The sequence below is a fragment of the Pristis pectinata genome, chromosome 9 (assembly GCF_009764475.1).
Source record: "Pristis pectinata isolate sPriPec2 chromosome 9, sPriPec2.1.pri, whole genome shotgun sequence".
Taxonomy (NCBI): domain Eukaryota; kingdom Metazoa; phylum Chordata; class Chondrichthyes; order Rhinopristiformes; family Pristidae; genus Pristis; species Pristis pectinata.
Window position 1 is genome coordinate 13,534,819 of NC_067413.1, and position 21,385 is coordinate 13,556,203.

Genomic DNA, 21,385 nt, shown 5'->3' on the forward strand with positions numbered 1-21,385 from the left:
GTAAAATACAACACCAAGGTTAAAATTGTGGAATAGAAGACAAGGGGTGCATGAAACCTGGAGGGGATAGAGGTGTGCGGCTTCATTTGTGAGGGAAGAATCCAAATCGTTGTAATGGGGAGGCATAAACTGAGGCTTCATCCATTCCACTGGATGAATGTAAAGAAAGTTCATGGGAAGATATGAAAAAGAGCCTGGGAAGTCTCTTGGTATCCTGGAACTAGAAAACAGGTTATCTAGATAGCCAAGCAACAAACAATCTGCTGGAGGAACTCAGCGGGTCGAGCAGCATCTGTGGGAGGAAAGGAACTGTCGACGTTTTGGGTTGAAACCCTGCAGGTTTTTTTTTTGTTTTGAAACCCTGACCTGAAACGTCAACAATTCCTCCCCCCCCCCCCCCCCACAGATACTGCTTGACCCACTGAGTTCCTCCAGCAGATTGTTTGTTGCTCCAGATTCCAGCATCTGCAGTCCCTTGTGTCTCCGTCTGGATAGCTAGGGATGGTTTATTTCATGTGGGCTTTGCTATGTGGAGCTTACTATGTTTTATTGGATGCAAAGCTTTTTGTGTGGCATTTTGAACTTGCAACCCTTGCAATTTTACAGGGTCAAAAGTCACTTACATCCTGAGCTAGAAAGGAGGTCACAAATGACGCAAGAAGTCATGAGCTATCAGACATCCCATGCAGGTTAGGGATACCGAAGCAATTGGGGGTATGAACCAAACAGGATTTATGAGATAAACTATAAGCTAATCAGTGATTACAAGCTGGTCAGGATTCATGAGCCATTCAGGGAGTTGAGCCAGTCGGGGGCACAAGTTAGCCAGAGATCTCAATCCAGACAGCAATCCTGAGTCAGTCTAAGTCCAGAAGAGTCAGGGGTGCAGAGCAGGGGTGATGGATTAATCAGGAGTCATTGGCAGATCCAATAAATGGTCACCCACACAGTGAGTACAGGTGGTCACTGACCACTTTACCAAGCATATTTGTATTACCAATTGCAAAGGTGATTTTTCATCATTGTACATCTGTGGATTGGACTCCAAATGAAGCAGGCAGCACATAGTGTCATTGTGTGGTGAACAGCAAGAATCGTGAACTAAAATTTTGCATGGGGATTATTCCAAGGCACGCATCTGTCCCGTTAATGACATCCTCAGTTCCTGAAGGTCACCCTGAGAATCCTGATTAATCACCTTTTGTGTAAAGAACTACTTTCTGACACAGTTCTGTTTCTGCCATTGTGTAGTACAACGATCAGTTGTCTCAGGTTTCAGAACACAAGGTGGATGCTCAGCAATATAACAAGTCCGAGTGACAGAGAAAGTGTAGTGCAGCCAGACAATAAGATGCAATAAAGGTCACACAAGCAGTGAGTACAGAAGGTGATTGTGGTCAGATGAAACAGAATTAGTGATTCACCTGTTGCAGTAGCTGAATATGTTAACAAAATGGCCGAATATGTCAACAAGATGGCTGACTTAAGTTTTGTTTTGGACTCTGGTCACACAGGTAGGCCTCTCTGAGAGGATTTACTGGAAATCGTGGTGGTTTCCAGTAAATCGCATATCAGTGGCCTTACCTTATATGGAGTTGTTATTCACTTGTAGGGGAGATAAGGGAGACCCTGACAGTATAATATTAAAGTCTTTTCAAGGGATTTTTTGGAGCTTCTCCATGGGCTGTATCACGACTGGTGCCTGGCAACCTTCATACTCCTTCATGTCTCGTAAAAGTGTTGGAGCTCTCTGCTGGCTAAAGACTGAGTAGTTAAGAATACACAAGCAGTGATGCCTACTGCTGATTGCTGATAAGTATTACGATGAATTGCATGCAACCTTGAGCTTGATTTATTAGTGGAGAGTCAAATAAAGAAGTCTGAGTTTTGTTCTTTTAGTTAAGAGTTAAATAAAGCTACTAAGTAAAGTTGCTTGAGCATTGTCTTCCATTTAAGAGTTAAAATAGATTTGTAGTTAAGAGGTCAATTAGATTTGTAGCTAAGAGTTAAATAAAATTACTTGAGTTACTAATTTCTTTGTTCTTTTAGTTAACAGTTAAATAAAGTTAATTAATCAAACTATTTGTGTAGTTGTGTCTTTCATTGCTGACTCGTTGCTCAAGAGGAATCAAAAGAAACCTGAGCTCTGTTTTGAGACAGTCATTGATCATTTTACCAAGCATTTTTATATTACAATTGCAAAGGTGCTTTTTCATCATCGTACACCTGTGGTACATCGTAAATTTTTGTTTGTAATTTATATAAATGATTTGGATGTAACTGTGACTGGTTAGTAAGTTTGCGGATTATACTAAAATAGTTGGTGTTGTAGACAGTGTAGAAGGTTATGAAAAATTAAGGGGGGGTCTTGATCAGCTAGGTATGTGGGGTGAGAATTGACCAATGGCTTTCAATCCAGATAAATGTGAGGTATTAGAGAAACAAAGGACTACAGATGCTGGAATCTAGATGAAAAACACGATGATGCTGGAGGAACTCAGCAGGCCAGGCAGCATCCGTGGAGAAAAGCAGGCAGTCAATGTTTCGGGTCGGGACCCTTCTTCAGAACTGAAGATAGGAAAAGAAGAAGCCCAATATAGAGGAGGGAAAAGCAGAAAAGTGATAGGTGGACAAAAGAGGGGAGGCGGGGTGGGCACAAGGTGGTGATAGGTAGATGCAGGTAACAGATAGTGACAGGCAGGTGCGGGGGAGGAGGGGAGAGCAGATCCACTGGGGGATGGGTCAAAGGTAAGGAGGAAGAAAGGGGGGTAGAAAAAGAGATAGGCTAGCAAAGGGAAGAACAGAAGAGGCATGGTTGGGGGAGGGTGAGGGGTGTGGGGATTACTTAAAGTGGGAGAATTCAATGTTCATGCCGTTAGGCTGAAAGGTTCCGAGACGGAAAATGAGGTGCTGTTCCTCCAGTTTGCGCTTGGACTTCTCCTGGCAGTGGAGGAGGCTGAGGACTGACATATCTGTAATGGAGTGGGGGGGGGGTGGAGTTGAAGTGACTGGCAATGGGAAGATGCAGGTCACGGTTATGGATGGAGCGCAGGTGTTCTGCGAAATGGTCACCTAGTCTGCGTTTGGTCTCACCAATGTAGAGGAGGCCACACTTGGAGCACCGAATGCAGTAGATGACATTAAGGGAGGTGCAGGTGAATCTCTGTCTCACCTGAAAGGACTGTTTGGGTCCCTGGATGGAGGTGATGGTGGTAGTGTAGGGGCAGGTGTTGCACCTATAGTGGGGGCAATGGAAAGTCCCTGGTGTGGGAGCGGGATGGATGGGGAGGGAGGAGTGAACTAGGGAGTCGCAGAGACAATGATCCCTGCGAAATTTGAGGTATTGCATTTTGGGAGATCAAACTAGGGTAGACTTACACAGTGAATGGTAGGGCCCTGGGGAGTGTTATGGAACAGAGTGACCTAGGAGTGCAAGTGCATAGTTCACTGAAAGTGGCATTTCAGGTAGATAGAGTGGTGAAGAACATGTTTGGCACGTTGGCCTTCATCGGTCAGGGCATTGAGTATAGGAGTTGGGAAGTTATATTGCAGTTATATAAGACATTGGTGAGGCCTCATTTGGAGCATTGTGTATAGTTTTGGTCACCCTGTTATAAAAAAGATGTTATTAAACTAGAAGGAGTGCAGAAAAGATTTACCAGGATGTTGCCGGGTCTTGGGGTCCTGAGTTCCAAGAAGAGGTTGCATAGACTAGGACTTTATTCCCTGGAATTTAGGAGATTGAGGGGTGACCTGATAGAGGTGTATAAGATCATGAGGGGCATAGACAGGGTGAAAGCACATAGTTTTTTTCCCAGGGAGGGGGGGAGGGCTAAAAAAAGAGGGCATAGGTTGAAAATCAGAGGCAAGAGATTTGAAGGGGACATCAGGGGCAGCTTCTTCACACAAATGGTGCGTATTTGGAATGAGCTGCCAGAAATAGTGGTTAAGGCGGGCACACTAGCAAAGTTTAAAAGCCATCTAGATAAGTACATGGGTAGGAGAGGTTTAGAGGGCTATGGGCCAACTGCGGGCAGGTGGGACTAGCTTGCTAGGCAACATGGATGAGTTGGGCCGAAGGGCCTGTTTTCATGCTGTAAGACTCTATGACAGTGCTGGGGTATACTGACTGACTCTTGAATGTACATTTGGTGGAATACAGCTTATTTTGTGGGAAGTTCCTGGAAAAGCTATGCATTCAGGGGACAGATAAGCTGATCTTCACATAACACATTCCCTTAGACTGATTTCCAGTTTTAGCTCTAATCCTTTACTGGGCTTGATACCACCATCAGCAGAATATTTAGTCTTCTGTGTCAATAAAAGAACAGAGGGGATTACATCTGTTTCATCTGTTTATTATTCAGTTTGCAGGTTTCTCAGCTGAATCTCTGTGTGACAGAATATTAGATTCCCAATGCATATTACTGGTTACTGCAGGTAAAGACACTATTGTTCCTCTAACAGTAATTCTCAGCTCTCTGTAATCTACCTCTTATCCTAGTGAGCAGTTGTAGCTCTAATACCAGAAAGCACTGTGAATATTTGTTGGAAATGTCAATATATTTACATTTCCTTTTTTCTGTCATTTAGATGGTTTTTACAGAGGAGAGAAGCTGATCAACCTAAAACAGATCGCAGACGATGCTTTGGAGAAGTGTAAACACAAGTGAGATTTTTGTTATTGGTGCTCTATTGATCCTAGTTACCTATTGAGTGTTCTGTAAACCCAGTGCTCTGTCCGTGTCCATGCTAAATAGCTTTTGTTGAAAACTGTTCTTATGTGTAGGGGAGATCTTAATGTATGAATCATGATGAGGCTATAAAGAAAGAAATCAAATACAGAGGTCAGGATTTCTATTTTGTATGTTTTAAACATTGTCAACCAATTCTAACTTAAAATCTTGATATTTTATTCTATAAATTTCAGAGTCATTTTGAACCAAATCTACTCCTGAAAATAACCTTTCCACTTTATTTAAATTAAAACAATCAACTACTTAGATCTGTGTTGTTGGGTAAACTTTACAATGCATACTCTGCAGTAGATGAATATGCTGCACAAGTAACAGAATACATAGACTTCATCTTATGTTCATTAAGTGCACATAACAGGAATTAAGGCTGCATTGTATCAAACGTTCTACATTTCTCTGCTTTGTACTGATACTTGCACAGCACTGCTGCAGTCTTATTATGATGTATTACCTCCGTGTTATGTTGACTATTTGTATTACTCTCTGATTCTTGTTACCACACTATATTTTTAGATGTTACTCTCTCGTAAATGGTTTCTGGTATCTACCTGCCTACACTTCCTGCTGCCTCGATAAAGCAGCCAGCATAATCAAAGATCCCACCCACTCTGGACATTCTCTCTTCTCCCCTCTCCCGTCAGGCAGAAAATACAAAAGCCTGAAAGCATGTACCATCAGGCTCAAGGGCAGCTTCTATCCTGCTGTTATAAGATTATTGAACGGTTCCTTAGTACTATAAGATGGACTCTTGACCTCACAATCTACCTTGTTATGACCTTATTGTCTACCTGCACTGCACTTCCTCTGTAACTGTAACACTTTACTCTGCATTCTGTTATTGTTTTACCCTGTATTACCTTAATGCACTGTGTAATGAATTAACCTGTGTGATCGGTATGCAGGACAAGTTTTTCACTGTACCTCGGTACATGTGACAATAGTAAACCAATTTACCAATTTAGTAACTATACACCACTTTTTGCATGGAAATTAGACCAATATACATGTTTTTTTCACGTAAAATATGTGTAAAAATCATTTTACACATGTTTTCCAGTTTAACCATGTCAGTGGGAAATTGGACTGCGCACTTCTAGGCACAAAATGCTTTAACATGAGCGTCATTTTCTTGGTGCCATTCACACAATTCCTTGATGTGCATGATGCTCATTTCTTCATTAATAATTGAAAACGATGCAAAAATGTGCAACCTATGAACTGTGATTTCCACTCACTGTAAAGCAAGGAGCAAATCCAACTAAGTTGCCAACCACATGTGAATTAAATGTCCCATTGGGACTTTGATTTTTATTTCCTCCTCACTGTACCAGCTTGACTGATCAATGATCTGCTTGTGAAGCTGATCAGTTTTGTGAGTTTAACTGCCTGTAGCAGCTTTTCACTACATGATCACTGCACTGAATTCTGCCTGCAATATAAATTGTGGCTCAAAATGGCAGGGGGCTACTTAAATGTGCGAATGGATGTGTGGGTGGGATAGTGGGAGGGGAGAGATTTGTTGCCTGACACAATGTAGGTGTGCATTGTCTCCTCCACCCCTGTGTTTCCCCTTCTCTCCATGGCACACCTTTGCACAGCCGTGATGGCAGCTGAACAGTGTGAATTGTAAGAGAGACAAGACACAAGAGCCTGCAGATGCTGGAATCTGGAGCAAAAAGCACTGCAGGAGGAACTCAGTGGGTTAGGCAGCATCCGTGGAGGGAAATGGACAGTCGACTTTTTGGGTCGAGACCCTTCATCTGGACTGAAAGATAGAGGGGAGATAGCCAGATTAAAAAGTTATAGCCAGTGTAGCCCTCTTTACACTGGCTATCTCCCCTCCATCTTTCAGTCCAGATGACGGGTCTTGACCCAAAATGTTGACTGTCCATTTTTTAAGATATTTATTTATTAGTTACATATACATCGAAACACAGTGAAATTTGTCTTTTTGCATTACTGAGAATGTGCTGGGGCAGCCCGCAAGTGTCACCACACTTCCAGCACCAACATAGCACGCCCACAGCTCCTAACCTGTATGGCTTTGGAATGTGGGAGGAAACCGGAGCACCCGGAGGAAACCCACGCAGACACGGGGGAAACGTACAAACTCCTTAGAGATAGCGGCCGGAATTGAACCCGGGTCGCTGGCGCTGTAATAATGTTATGCTAACTGCTACACTACTGTGCCACCAGTACACTACCGTGCCGCCAATTCCCTCCACAGCTTCTGCCTGACCCACTGAGTTCCTCCACAGTTTGTTTTTTGCTGTGTGAATCTTAGAACCATAGAACCATAGAACCATACAGCACAAAACATGTTGTGCCGTCCATCAAACCACCCTCACACTACCTAACCCCTTCCTCCCGCATATCCCCCAATCCCACACTCCTCCATATGCCTATCCAACAAGCTCTTGAACCTGTTCAATGTATCTGCCTCCACCACCACCCCAGGCAGTGCATTCCATGCACCAACCACTCTCTGGGTGAAAAACCTCCCCCTGACATCTCCCCTGAACCTCCCACCCATAACCTTAAAGCCATGACCTCTCGTCTTGAGCATTGGTGCCCTGGGAAGGAGGCGCTGACTGTCTACTCTATCTATTCCTCTCAGTATTTTATATACCTCTATGATGTCTCCTCTCATCCTCCTCCTTTCCAGTGAATAAAGCCCTAGCACCTTAAGCCTCTCCTCATATTCAATACTCTCCAATCCAGGCAGCATCCTGGTAAATCTCCTCTGCACCCTCTCCAATGCCTCCACATCCTTCCTATAATGAGGCGACCAGAACTGAACACAGTACTCTTAAGTGTGGCCTAACTAGAGTTTTGTAAAGCTACATCATCACCTCGCGGCTCTTAAACTCAATCCCGCGACTTATGAAAGCCAACATCCCATTGGCCTTCTTAACTGTTCTTTCCACCTGTGAGGCAACTTTCAATGAACTGTGAATATGAACCCCCAGATCCCTCTGCTCCTCCACACTGCCAAGTACCTTGCCATTCACCCAGTACTCTGCCCTGGAGTTTGTCCTTCCAAAGTGTACCACCTCACACTTCTCCGGATTGAACTCCATCTGCCACTTGTCAGCCCAGCTCTGCATCCTATCAATATCCCTCTGTAAACTCTGACAGCCCTCCACACTATCCACAACACCGCCTATCTTAGTGTCGTCCGCAAACTTACTAACCCAGCCTTCCACCCCCTCATCTAAGTCATCTATAAATATCACAAAAAGTAGAGGTCCCAGAACCGATCCCTGCTAGTCACTGCCTTCCAATCCGAGGGCACTCCTTCCACCACAACCCTCTGCTTTCTACATGCAAGCCAATTCCTAATCCACACAGCCAAGCTTCCTTGGATCCCTTGGCCTCTGACCTTCTGAAGAAGCCTACCATGAGGGACCTTATCAAATGCCTTACTAAAATCCATGTAAACCACATCCACCGCACTGCCCTCGTCAATCTTCCTGGTCACCTCCTCAAAGAACTCTATCAGGCTTGTGAGGCAAGATCTTCCCTTCACAAAGCCATGCTGGCTGTCCCTAATCAGTCCATGATTCTCAAGGTGTTCATAAATCCTATCCCTTAGAATCCTTTCTAACAGCTTACCCACCACAGACGTGAAACTCACCGGTCTATAATTCCCTGGCCTATCCCTATTACCTTTTTTGAACAAGGGGACAACATTCGCAACCCTCCAATCCTCCGGCACCACCCCCGTGGACAACGAGGACTCAAAGATGCTTACCAGCGGTTCAACAATCTCCTCCCTCGCCTCTCGAAGCAGCCTGGGGAAAATCCTGTCAGGCCCCGGAGATTTATCTGTCTTAATATTATCTAACAACTTCAACACATCCTCTCTCTTGATATCTACAACCTCGAGAATATTACCCCTACCAGCACTTCCTTCCGCATCATCAAGACCCCTCTCCCTGGTGAATACCAAAGAGAAGTACTCATTGAGAACTTCTCCCACTTCCGCCGCCTCCAGGCAAATTCTCCCACCTTTGTCCTTAATCAGACCTACCTTTACCCTAGCCATCCTCCTACCCTTCACGTACTTGAAAGAGGCCTTGGGATTTTGCTTATGCCTCACGTATGTTATCTTTTTCTCCCTAACAAGTCGTTCCACCTCTCTCGTCACCCACGGTTCCTTCACCCTGCCATTCCTTCTCTGCCTCACCGGGACATATTTATCCCTAACATCCTGCATAAGATCCCTGAACATCGACCACATCTGCATGGTACATTTTCCTTCAAAAAGGACATCCCAATTTACACTCCCAAGTTCTCTCCTTATAGCCTCATAGTTCGCCCTTCCCCAATTGAAAATCCTCTTGTCCTCTCTGCACCTGTCCCTGTCCATGACAATTTTAAAGGTTATGGAGCAATGGTCACTGTCCCCCAAATGCTCACCCACCAATAGATCCTTCACCTGTCCCGGTTCATTTCCTAAAACTAGATCTAACATGGCATTCCCTCTAGTCGGCCTGTCAACATACTGCGTCAGGAATCCCTCCTGGACACATTTAACAAATTCCGTCCCATCTAAACCTTTGGCACTAAGCAGGTTCCAGTCTATATTTGGGAAGTTGAAGTCTCCCATTATAACAACCCTGTTATTTTTGCTTCTCTCCAAACACTGCCTGCCAATCTGCTCCTCTATATCTCTACTGCTACCGGGGGGCCTATAGAATACTCCTAGTAGAGTAACTTCTCCTTTCTTGTTCCTTAATTCCACCCACACGGACTCTAGAGATGATCCTTCTACAACATCCATCTTTTCCACAGCCGTAACAGTGTCCCTGACCAGTATTGCCACCCCTCCTCTTCTCCCCCCTTCTCTATCCCTCTTAAAACACCGAAAACCAGGAATATTCAATATCCACTCCTCTCCTGACGTCAGCCACGTCTCAGTAATAGCCACGATATCAGAGTCCCCCATACTTATCCAAGCCCTCTGTTCATCCCCCTTATTCCTGACACTTCTTGCATTTAAGTAAACACACTTCAGTCCATCTACCTTACTATTTTATAGCCTGTATTCTGCTTCTCCTTCCCCAAAGCCTCTCTACCTGTTTGATCTAACTTTTCCCCATTCCCTTCTTCCTCTGACCTACTCCTCTGGTTCCCTTCCCCCTCACAAACTAGTTTAAACCCTCCTGTACCACCCTAGCAAATCTCGCCGCAAGGATATTGGCCCCCTTCTGGTTCGGGTGTAACCCGTCCTCTCTGTACAGGTCCCACCTTCCCGAGAAGAGATCCCAATGATCCAGAAATCTAAAACCCTCCCTCCTGCACCAGCTTCTCAGCCACACATTTATCTGCCACCTCCTCCTATTCCTGCCTTCACTATCATGTGGCATTGGCAGCAATCCCGAGATTGCTACCCTTGAGGTCCTGTTCCTCAATTTTCTGCCTAGCTCCCTGAACTCACTCTTCAGGACCTCATCCCCCTTCCTACCTATGTCGTTGGTGCCAATATGGACCACAACTTCTGGCTGCTCTCCCTCCCACTCAAGAATTCTGTGGACCCGATCAGTGACATCCCGGACCCTGGCACCTGGGAGGCAACATACCATCCGGGATTCATGCTCACTGCCACAGAACCTCCTATCTGTTTCCCTGACTATCGAGTCCCCTATCACTACCGCATGTCTCTTTCCCACCCTTCCCTTCTAAGGGAATCCCACTTTCCACTATCCTAGTGGTAATGATGTGGCAGCTGTTTATGTCTGTGGGTAGCTGCAGTCCGGAAACGTAGCTGTGACACTTTACTCTGTATTCTGTTATTGTTTTTACCCTGTACTACATCAATGCACTGTGTAATGAATTGATCTGTACAAACGGTATGCAAGACCTTCACTGTACCTCGGTACAAGTGACAATAATAAACCAATACCAAATTGTGTTTTAGCACAAGATGAATTAAAACACAATCTGTGCTATTTTTCATACATAGATTCTAATTTTTTAAATGAAGTCCTTGGGAGCCCACTCAGTTATTCAGCAGAAGGACCCTGGCAGCAAGTAAGGATCAGGAAGAGGAGAAATCAAGGGGAAGCAAAATGTACAAGTTTGTGGGAAGCAATGTGTTGAGAAATGCAACAGGGCACTGCAGCAGTTATCAACCAGAAACATCAGCTCTGTTTCTATCTCTATAGATGCTGCTTGATGCAGGTCATTGCCTGCATTATCAGCTTTTATTCCATCACCGAAGTATTTGCTTTTGTGATATTTGAGTGACATTATCTCAGGACAGAAACAGACACAGAACACCACAGTGCTGAAACAGGCCCTCTGGCCCACTGCACTGACCATGATGCTAATCGAAATAATCCCATCAACTTGCACATGGTCCATATCACTCTATTCTCTGCCCGTTCATGTGTTTGTCTAAAGGCCTTTTAAATGTTGCTATCATATGTGCTTCTACAACATCCCCTGACAGCGCATTCCAGGCGCCTGTCACTCTCTGTATAACAACTTGCTCATAAATCTCCTTAAACCTTTAGTATTTCACATTTCCACCCTGGGAAAAAGGCTCTGACCATCTACTCTATCTATGCCTCTCGTAATTTTATATACTTCTATCAGGTCATCCCTCAGCCTCTGATGCTCCAGTGAAAACAATCAAAGTTTGTCCAATCATTCCTTACAGCTAATATCCTTCAATCCTGGCAACAACCTGGTGAACCCCTTCCGTTCCATCTCCAAAGCCTCCACATTCTTCTTGTAGCCTGGCAACCAGGACTGCACACAATACTCTAAATGTGGCCTAACCAAAGTTTTATACAGCTGCAACATGACTTCCCGACTTGTATACTCAATGCCCAACTGATGAAGGCAAGCATGCCGTATGCCTTCTTCACACCCCTTCAGGGAGCTATGGACTTGCACCCCAAGATTCCTCTGTACATTAATGTTCCTAAGGGTGCTGCCATTTATTGTATACTTTCCTCTTGCATTTGAGATCTCACAAAAAGTAAAGTGATCAGGACCAGATATTTTGATTTTGTCGATAGAGGATCAATATAGGTCAAAACGCATGGGATAACAGCTTGAAGTTGATGGTGGGAAAAATAATAGAAACTATAGGATTTGGATAGCTGGCTGGTTTCAAGACAGACAGTAGGTTGGACATGAATTTAGTAAGTTCATGGATGCCGTGAAAGTTGGCGGTGTTGTGGATTGTGACGTAGGTTGTCTAAGGCTGCAGCAGGATAGAGATCAGATGGAAAGTTGGCAGATAGAATTTAATTCAACAAGTGCAAGATATGATGCATTTTGTGAAGTCTAATGGGGTTGGACATATACTGTAAATGGTAGGGTGCTGAGGAATGTTGATGAACAGAGAGATCTTGGGGTTCAAGTCCACAGTTCCCTGAAAGGGGCAACACAGGTCAACAGGGTTGTGAAGAAGGCATATGGCATGCTTGCCTTCAATGGTCAAGCCATAGAATATAAAAATTATGTTGCAACTTTATACAATATTGGTCAGATCGCACTTGGAGAATTATGTGTAGTTCTGGTTCCCACGCTATTGGAAGGATGTGGTTGTGCTGGAGAGATTGCAGAGGAGATTCATCAGGATGTTGCCTGGATCAGAGGACTTTAGTTATAGGGAGAGATTAGACAGGCTGTGTTTGTCTTCCCTGGAATGAGGGAGGCTGAGGGGTGACCTGATAAAGTTAGGTAAAATTATAAAAGGCTTAGGCAGGGTAGATGGTCACAATCTTTGCCCCATTGTACAGTTATCAAAAACAAGAGGGCATCAGTTTAAGGTGAGAGGTAGCAGTTTTAAAGGGGATTTGACAGGAAAGTTTTGTTTACACAGACAGTGGTTGGTATCTGGAACTCGCTGCCGGAGGAGGTGGTGGAATCAGGTGCAACCACTGCATTTGAGACTGGCATTTAAGTAGGCAAGGCATGAAGGAAGATGGACCTAAAGTGGGCAAATGAAATTAGTGTAGATGGGCAAAAAGGTTGTCATTGGACGTGTTGGGCTGAAGGGCCCATTTCTGTGCTGTACAACTCTGTGACTCCATGACAGTAGGACTATAGGGTGGCTATTCACAATGGAAAAAGGTGGAAAGTGGTGTTCCATAAGGTTCAGTGCTAGGACGCTGATGTTCTCAATGTCCGCTCATGATTTAGACTGTGAAACCAAAAGCACATTTGCAAATTGGGGATGGAAGGCATCGTCATTAATGAGGAGGACTGCAACATATTACAGGAAGAGTTTGGTAAACTGAGCAAGTGAAGTTCAAGAGACATAACTGAGAGATGGTACATTTTGGAAGGAAGAACAGGGGTCATTTATTACTTGGAAAGTGCAAGTTAGCAAGGCCATTAAAAAGAAGCAAACCAGGTACTAAAGTTTATTTTTAAGAGGGATAGAATTGAAAATTAGGGAAATTATGCTAATCCTGCTCTGAACTTCAGTTAGATCACACTGCGGCTGTTCTGGTTTAAAAAAAGATGTAGAAGCACTGGAAAGAGTGCCGGTAAGATCTGTGAGGTCAACACTGGAAATGCAAGGGTGTACATATCTGGAAGGGATGAACAGATTGGATCTCAGGTCTTTTGAGAAAAGAAGGCCGAGGGCTGATCTAATAGAGATTTTTAAAGTGATGAAAGGTTTTGATACAGAGATAATGTTTCCACTCATGGAACATAGCTGGAGGCCATCACCAAGTAATCCAATAAGAATTCAGAAGAACTGTCTTCACCCAAAGAACATGTGGTCACAGGGAGTAGTTGAGGTGAATCTTAATGATGCATTTAAGGGGACGCTGGACAAGCAAATCAGGGAGAAGTGAATGGAGAGTTGCATTGATAGATTTAAATGTGGAAAGAAAGGGCGGCACGGTAGTATAGTGGTTAGCGTGATGCTATTACAGTGCCAGCAATCGGGGTTCAATTCCCGTCGCTGTCTGTAAGTAGTTTGTACGTTCTCCCCGTATCTGCGTGGGTTTCCTCCGGGTGCTCCAGTTTCCTCCCACATTCCAAAGACATATGGGTAGGTTAACATGGGTTTAAATGGGTGGCATGGACTCGTTGGGCCGGAAGGGCCTGTTGCCATGCCGTATAAATAAAGTTTAAGACCTCCCAATATGCCTCACTTCACACTAGATTAAAAATACAATGATACTGGAGGAACTCAGTAGGCCAGGCAGCATCCTTGGAGAAAAACAGGCAGTCAATGTTTCGGGTCAGGTCCTAACCCAAAACGTTGACCAACTGCTTTTCTCCACGGATGCTGCCTGGTCTGCTGAGTTCCTCCAGCATCATCGTGTTTTTCATCTAGATTCCAGCATCTGCAGTCCTTTGTTTCTCACACCAGATTAAACTCCACCTATCATTTCTCCGTCCATATTTCCAACTGATCTATAACCTACTGTATCGTTTGACAACCTTCCTCACTATCCTCAGCTCCACCAATTTTCATGTCATCTACAAACTTACTAATCCGCCCACCTATATTTTCATCCAAATCATTAATATATATCACAAACCAGAGGGGTCCCAGTACTGATCCCTGCAGAACATCACTGGTCACAGACCTCCAGTCAGAACAATGTCCCTCTGCCACTGCCCTCCCTCGTCTAGGACCAAGCCAACCTTGGATCCAATTCATCAGCTCACCATGGATCCAGTATGACTTAATCTTCTGGATCAGCCTACCATGAGGGACCTTGTCAAGTGTTTTACCAAAATCCATGTATCCAACGTCCACTGCCCTACCCTTGTCAACCATCTTTATCACCACCTCAAAAAAACTCAATCGAATTTGTGAATCGTGACCTCCCCCGCACGCTGCCATGTTGAATAAGTCTGTGTTTTTCCAAACGCAAGTCAATCCTGTCCTGCTGTTAGAATGATTATGTATATTTTAGGTTGACCGTTTTTCACAAATTGATTTCCAATTTCTTTTCAGAAAGGGTTTTGTTGTGAAAAGGTGCATTGTGGTGCAATGCCTTGGCAAGAAGCTGAGGAAGAGCCAGGGACAAACCCGCTGTAACATACTGCAGGTAAATGCTGATTCACTTTAATAAGAAATAGCTGAAAGATCATGATAAACATAGATATAAGAACATCTTGGACCAGAGAAAGGCCATTCGGCCCAACAAAGCCTGCTCCCCCCATCCTCCCTTCCTATTTCGAGATCTCCACACTTGCTTGTAAATTCTATGGAACAGTGACTATTTCTCGTCTTCATTTTGGATACCAGGTCAATAACTAAATGGTTTAGTTAATTTAGTCCACTCAGACACAAATATATTCTTCAGTTCATTTTCCTCTGTGCCCTGGCTCTCTGAAAGATGAAGTGAACAGCTTTCCAACTCAGACAGCATTCTCCTTCCTTCATCGTTGCTGGGTCTAAATCCTGCCTAACTCCCTGCCAAACAGGGCAGCACAGGGGTGCAGCTGGTTTCATCTCACATCCCAGCATTAGCCACTGTAAATACATTGGCCACTGTAAATTACCCCTAGTGGGTAGGTAGGTGGTAGAGACGGTGGGGGAGTAATTGATGGGAATGTAGGGAGAATAGTTTAGAGCGAAAGTTAGTAAAGGAATAGGATTTCTCTGTGAGCTGGCATGGAGTCGAGTGGTGGAATGGTCTCTTTCTTTGCTGCAAGGACGCAAGGACGTCAGTTCAAGAAGGCGGCTCACCACCACCTTCTCAAGGGCAATTAGGGATGGGCATTGCTAGTAATGCCGCAATCACATAAATATTTATTTTTAAAAAATGCAAGGAACTTGTATTCCTGATACAACAACAGCCAAGTAAACTGGCACAGGGCTTCTTCCTAAATCCTGTTTGTTGTGGTGTTATTTTTATTGAGGTCACAACACAGATATTCACCCTTTTCATTGCAAACCTATCCTAAGATGAACCAGTACTCAAAGAGCACCAGGAGTACCTTTCAGTAGCCAACTATATTACCAAAGATAATGGAAGCAATTTCCTGCAGGATCTCTGAAGGCCGTGTGATTCTGGTGATCAGATTTTCCTGGGCAGTGCTTAATGCCCAGGGAGTGAGAAGGAAGATCTGCCTCTATTGTAGGAATTACTCTGTTAGATTAACCGACATTTCCTCATTCTGTGCCAGCTTGTGCGTCAGCTAAGTGGTATGTTGAGAATGCATTCATGCTCTAATTATTTGTGGTCTTCTCACAGTTATTCTGGAACTCTGAGACTGATATGTGCTGGGATGTTCTAATGAAGGATGCCAGTGAGCAGTGTGAGCCAGAATGGGTTGACGCTGAACATCCTCTTTTCATCCTCTATACAAGTGGGTCTACTGGGAAGCCCAAGGCAAGCTTGCTATCTCCTTGTAGATTACAGAAGCCAGCCAAAACAGTCCTTCTCTTACATTGTGAATGTGCTGAAATCAAGAGTGATTGTATGCATTCCTATTGTGACCCATTCTTTCCTACAACTTTGCCTCTGCAGAACCTCCTCTGCCTCCTTCCTTCTCCCAGCTTTTAAAATCCAACCTTAATCCACTTTCTCAATTTACCTCTCCTCTTTTTTTTAAACTTAGTTGCACCCTGCCCTCTCCTCCTCATTCCTTTACTATTGCTTATCTGTTCTGTCAGTGCCGTTTAATATTTCTTGTAAATAAATGCACCAAATGATTTATATGCATGTAATTTCCTTACTTCTCTATAACTCATTGAGCAGCAATTAGTTCATTTGAATCAACTCAGCACTGAAGCTGCTGTCCATGAATTGCAAGTTGTTCAATTCCAGTGCTGGTCCCTCTTGGATGTGAGGTTTTGGAGGTTGGAGCCACAGACACTAACAACTTCCAGTTATGTTACCTTTAGTGTAGTAAAACATCCCACCACAAGAACATTATTGAACAAAAAAAATCTCATTGAGCTCTATAATAGATGACTAAACATTTGGTCAAAGAGCTAGGTTTTTGGAAGAGTCTTGAGGGAAGAAAGAAAGATGGGGAGATTAGGAAGGAAATTCCAGAGGTTGGGGCTTGCTAGTTGAAAGTATAGCCATAAACAATGATTGCATTTGGGGTGATCAGGAGGCCTGAATTTCAGCTCGCAACACACAAAGCGCTGGAGGAACTCAGCAGGTCGAGCAGCATCTATGAATGGAAATGGACAGTTGACGTTTTGGGTCGAGACTCTTCATCTGGACTGCAGGCGGAGACTACCAACATAGGGAGGGATGAGGGATTTGAAAACAACAGCCACACAGGAGGTTGGGGAGCTTTGGGTCATGTAGGTTGGGGGTTGGGGAATTGGTGTGGATTACAGTGCTCTGGTATACTTAGTGATATTTCGGGATGCTTGAATCAATTCATTCAGCTTTTGAGCAACAGTCTCCACAATGAAAGAGTGTGTAAAGCCAGTGATAGTCTATGGATTGGGTGTGGTTACAGGTAATAAGTAACATGACCACTCCTCGTTATGTTCCCACCATGCCAACTCCACTGATTACATGTTGCTTTTACTCTAGGGTGTACTGCACACAGTTGCAGGCTACTTAATCTACACAGCAATCAGTTTTAAATACATTTTTGACTACCACGCTGATGATGTGTACTGGTGCACGGCAGATATTGGATGGATTACTGGACACTCATACGTTACTTATGGGCCACTGGCAAATGGTGCAACAAGTGTGCTCGTGAGTACCAGCTCTGCTCTGTGTCTTTATTAGAACTGGAAATATATTCTAAGCAGGTTAGATTAATGTATAGAAGGTTAAAGCACCCATCTTGGTGCTTCTGTGTAGAGTTCCAACCCCGACTGAGAGGTAATCTGGTCAGTGGAATGCCAGTGTTAGTACTGCCTTCATTTTGGATCAATAACAACATTACAGATACAATTGGAAGGTTGGAATCATGGAACTGTACAGCAAAAAGCAGGTCTGAAAGAACCACCAATTAGCCAAGGACACAGGTATAAGCTGAGATAGAGGAGGTTTAGAGAGGATCTGAGGGGGAATATTTTCACACAGAGTGTGTTTGGAATCTGGAACATGCTGCATAGTGGAGGCAGATACTCTCACAACATTTAAGAAGCATCTGGACAGGCATTTGAATTGCATAGAAAAGCATAGAAAAGGCCTGGACTAGTAACCCAGAGACCCAAGTTCAATCCCCACTAGGTAGATGTGGAATTTAAATTCAGTTAACTAACTGGAACTTAAAGAAAGCTAGTCATTGTGATGATGACCACAAAACTACTGGACTGTAGTAGGAACCCACCTGGTTCACCATTATCCCTCAGCGAAGGAATTTTGCCATCATCACTGCTCTGATCTATTTGTGACTCCAGACCCACTAATGTGGTTGATTGTGAAATGGCCTGGAAAACCATTCACTTCAAAGTCAACTAAGGATGGAAAATCAACTGTCGGCATTGTCAGGGATGCCAAGGAGCCAAAAAGGAAAGAATTTTAAAAAGGAACACATGATATGCACTTGACTAGGATAAAGTTCCAACAAATATATTTTCTGTAAATCTCCATTTCAGTTTGAGGGTCTGCTGCTTTATCCACATGCGGGGAGGTTGTATGAAATGATTGAAAAGTACAAAGTGACGAAGCTCTACACGGCGCCCACTGTCATTAGAATGCTGATGAAGTTTGGAGAGGAACCTGTGAGAAAGTAAGGCAATAGGACTTGATGTGATAATTTGTGTGTGTGATACATTTATAGCACCAATGCTAAAATGCAGTGTCCAGTACCATTATGGATTCAGAGTTGGTTAACAGACAGGAAACAAGGAGTTGGAATAAACAGGCCCTTCTTACCCTGGCAGGCAATGACCACAGGGATCAGTACTTGCGCCCTCCATTACAGACAACATCCTGGTGAATCTCTTCTGCAATCCTTTTAATGCTACTACATCCTTCCTGCAATATGACGACCAGAATTGTACACAATTCTCCAAGTGCAGCCTGACCAATGCTTTATATAGCTGCAGCATGACATCCCAATTCGGCCCACGAAGGCAAGCATGCCGATTGCCTTCTTCATTACTTTATCCACCTGTGTCGCCATTTTCAGGGAGGTATGAACTTACATACCAAGGTCCCTCTGAACATCAACTCTTTGAGGTTCCTGCCATTTACTGTACATGTCCTGTTTGTTTTCCCAAAGTGCATTACCTCACCCTTGTCTGGATTCAATTCCATCTGCCACTGCTCTGTTCACCTTTCCAACTGACATATGTCCCTTTGTATCCTTTCACATCCTTCTTCATTGTCTACTACACCACCAATTCTTGTCTTGTCAGCAAACTTACTAATCAGTCTACCTATATTCTCATCCAAGCTGCTTATGACAAACAATGGTCCCAGCACTGATCTCTGCGGTACACTACTGGTTATAGACTTCCAATCAGAAAATCACCCCTCAACCACTACCCTCTGTCTCCTACCTCCAAGCCAATTTTGGATCCAGTTTGTCAACACACCTTGGATCCCAAATACCCTAACCTTCTGGAGCAGCCGACCATGAGGAACTTTGTCAAAAGCCTTGCGGAAGTCCGTGTAAACCACATCTACTGCTCTGCCCTCATGAATTTTTCCAGTCACCTCCTCAAAAGACTCAATCAGATTCGAGAAAGTTTAAATAAACTTTAAATAAACTTTCCAAAATTGTAGTTAATTAAAAAATTGTAATTCTGAATATCATAATTACCATTTTAAGCACATTTTGATAATCCTAAATATGCTCCAGTTTATTTTGTAATGACAAGATCAGCATATCCAACTTCAGACAACTAGAAAGTAAATATTGGCGACAATCTTTTTGTAAAGAATGTACTTGAAAAAATGTGTCCCATGAAAAACTTTGTAAAAGTCCTGTTGGAAAGTTTTTGTAAAATGTGAATATTTCCACTTCAGTGCTAGTTGACTGGTTTGGTGTATACTGCTGGAATTTTCTGTTTTTGATGCCCAATATTTTCTTCCACTGTATTGCAGATGTTTTTAAAAATCTCAAATAGGCAATAAAACATTATCCTGCCTTTTGCCTTTCAGGCTTAGATGGACAATGCCAGCTATGTCAATCTGGATTTCAATTTCTTGCAAAACTGCATTTTGTTTTCAATCCAAGTTTCTGCCGTATTGGACCGTATAAGTTCAGGTGTCTAGTGTGATTTAAGAATCTTCCTTTCTCTCTGTGAAACAGTTTTCACTTGACCTCTTCAGGTTCAACCTCAAGTCTTTGAAGATTTTGGGCTGTGCTGGAGAACCCATTAACCCCGAGGCTTGGACATGGTATTATAATGTCATTGGGAATGGGCAGTGTCCCATTATGGACACCTTTTGGCAGACTGAAACGGTAAATATTCTGTTGAAGAGTGATCCTCACAGTTTTTTTGAAAGTGGGAAAGAACCCAATATTTCATTTTTATTGCAGACGTACATGCTATAGGAAGTATATCATTAAACTGGAAAGAGAACAGAAAAGATTCACAAGGATGTTACTGGGTCTGGAAGGCTTGAGAGACTGGCTAGGCTGGGGCTATTTTCCCTGGAGCGAAGGGGGTTGAGGGGTGACCTTATAAAGGTATATAAAATCATGAGGGGCAGAAATAAGGTGGATGATCACAGTCTTTTTTTCAGGGTAGGGGAGTCTAAAACTAGAGGGCATAGGTTTAAGGTGAGAGGGAAACAATTTAAAGGGGACCTGAGGGGCAACTTTTTCCACACAAAAGGCGGTGGGTATGTGGAATGAGGTGCCAGAGGAGGTGGTAGAGTTGGGTACAATTACAATGTTTAAAAGACATTTAGGCAGATACTTGGATAGGAAAGATTTAGAGGGATATGGGCCAAACATAGGCAAATGAGACTTGCTCAGGAAGGCAGATTGGTTGACATGGACGAGTCAGGCCAAAGGGCCTGTTTTCTTTTACAAAACGTTTATTCACTAAAAGCACTACAAAAAAACACCCAACATCAAATACAGTCCATCAAATACAGAAGGAAACTAGGCAAAACTAATACCCGTGCAACATTACGCCTGCCACCGCAACACTCAATACTTCATATCAAAATCGTATTGGTATCGTCCACGACACACGCGATCCCCTGAGGGGCCCACTGAGCGCGGAACTTGGCCAGGGCGCCCGCGGAGACCGTAAGCGTGGAAGACGGGCAGGTCCAGAGGGCCTGTTTCCACACTATGACGCTTCCCAGACCCACAATCTCTTCCCTCAAGTGCAACAGTGGATGGAAGTACCACCACCTGTGGGCTCCCATCAAGTTTCACTCTACTCTGACTTTGACATGTATCACTGTTGCTTCATTGATGCTGGGTCTAAATCCTGGAACTCCATTCCCAACAGCACTGTGGAATTACCTTCACCAGAACAAATGCAATGGTTCAAGAAGGCAACTTGCCATCACCTTCTCAAGCCCAATTAGCGATGGGCAGGCCTATATGACACAGGCCCAGCCAGCAATGTCCAGACCCTGAAAATGAATTAAAAAGTAATTAAATATTCACCTTTTTAAGTTTATTTCTCTCTTTCTGTCTCAACTAGTTGGAGGCAGCCAGGAATTTGCCTGTTTGTACTACTGTCGCTCTGAAACTGCAGGCGTTTGTGATCCGGCAATTAATTTCCTATCCAA

General features: G+C 43.8%; 1 protein-coding gene across 2 annotated transcripts in view; it reads left to right on the forward strand.

Annotated features, from left to right (window-relative positions):
• acss2l (acyl-CoA synthetase short chain family member 2 like) overlaps positions 1-21,385 on the forward strand; it is a 44,489-nt gene that overhangs the window by 12,414 nt on the left and 10,690 nt on the right. The window contains exons 5-13 of one of the 2 annotated variants that reach the window (XM_052023244.1): positions 4,368-4,440; positions 4,594-4,669; positions 10,146-10,165; positions 12,459-12,511; positions 13,104-13,142; positions 15,950-16,087; positions 17,255-17,425; positions 18,277-18,410; positions 19,961-20,093. In XM_052023244.1, the coding sequence (XP_051879204.1) occupies positions 4,368-4,440; positions 4,594-4,669; positions 10,146-10,165; positions 12,459-12,511; positions 13,104-13,142; positions 15,950-16,087; positions 17,255-17,425; positions 18,277-18,410; positions 19,961-20,093 (837 nt within the window). Of the gene's footprint in view, positions 1-4,367; positions 4,441-4,593; positions 4,670-6,535; positions 6,557-10,145; positions 10,166-12,458; positions 12,512-13,103; positions 13,143-14,724; positions 14,798-15,949; positions 16,088-17,254; positions 17,426-18,276; positions 18,411-19,960; positions 20,094-21,385 lie in introns of both variants that reach the window. The other variant, XM_052023245.1, reaches the window with a different exon arrangement.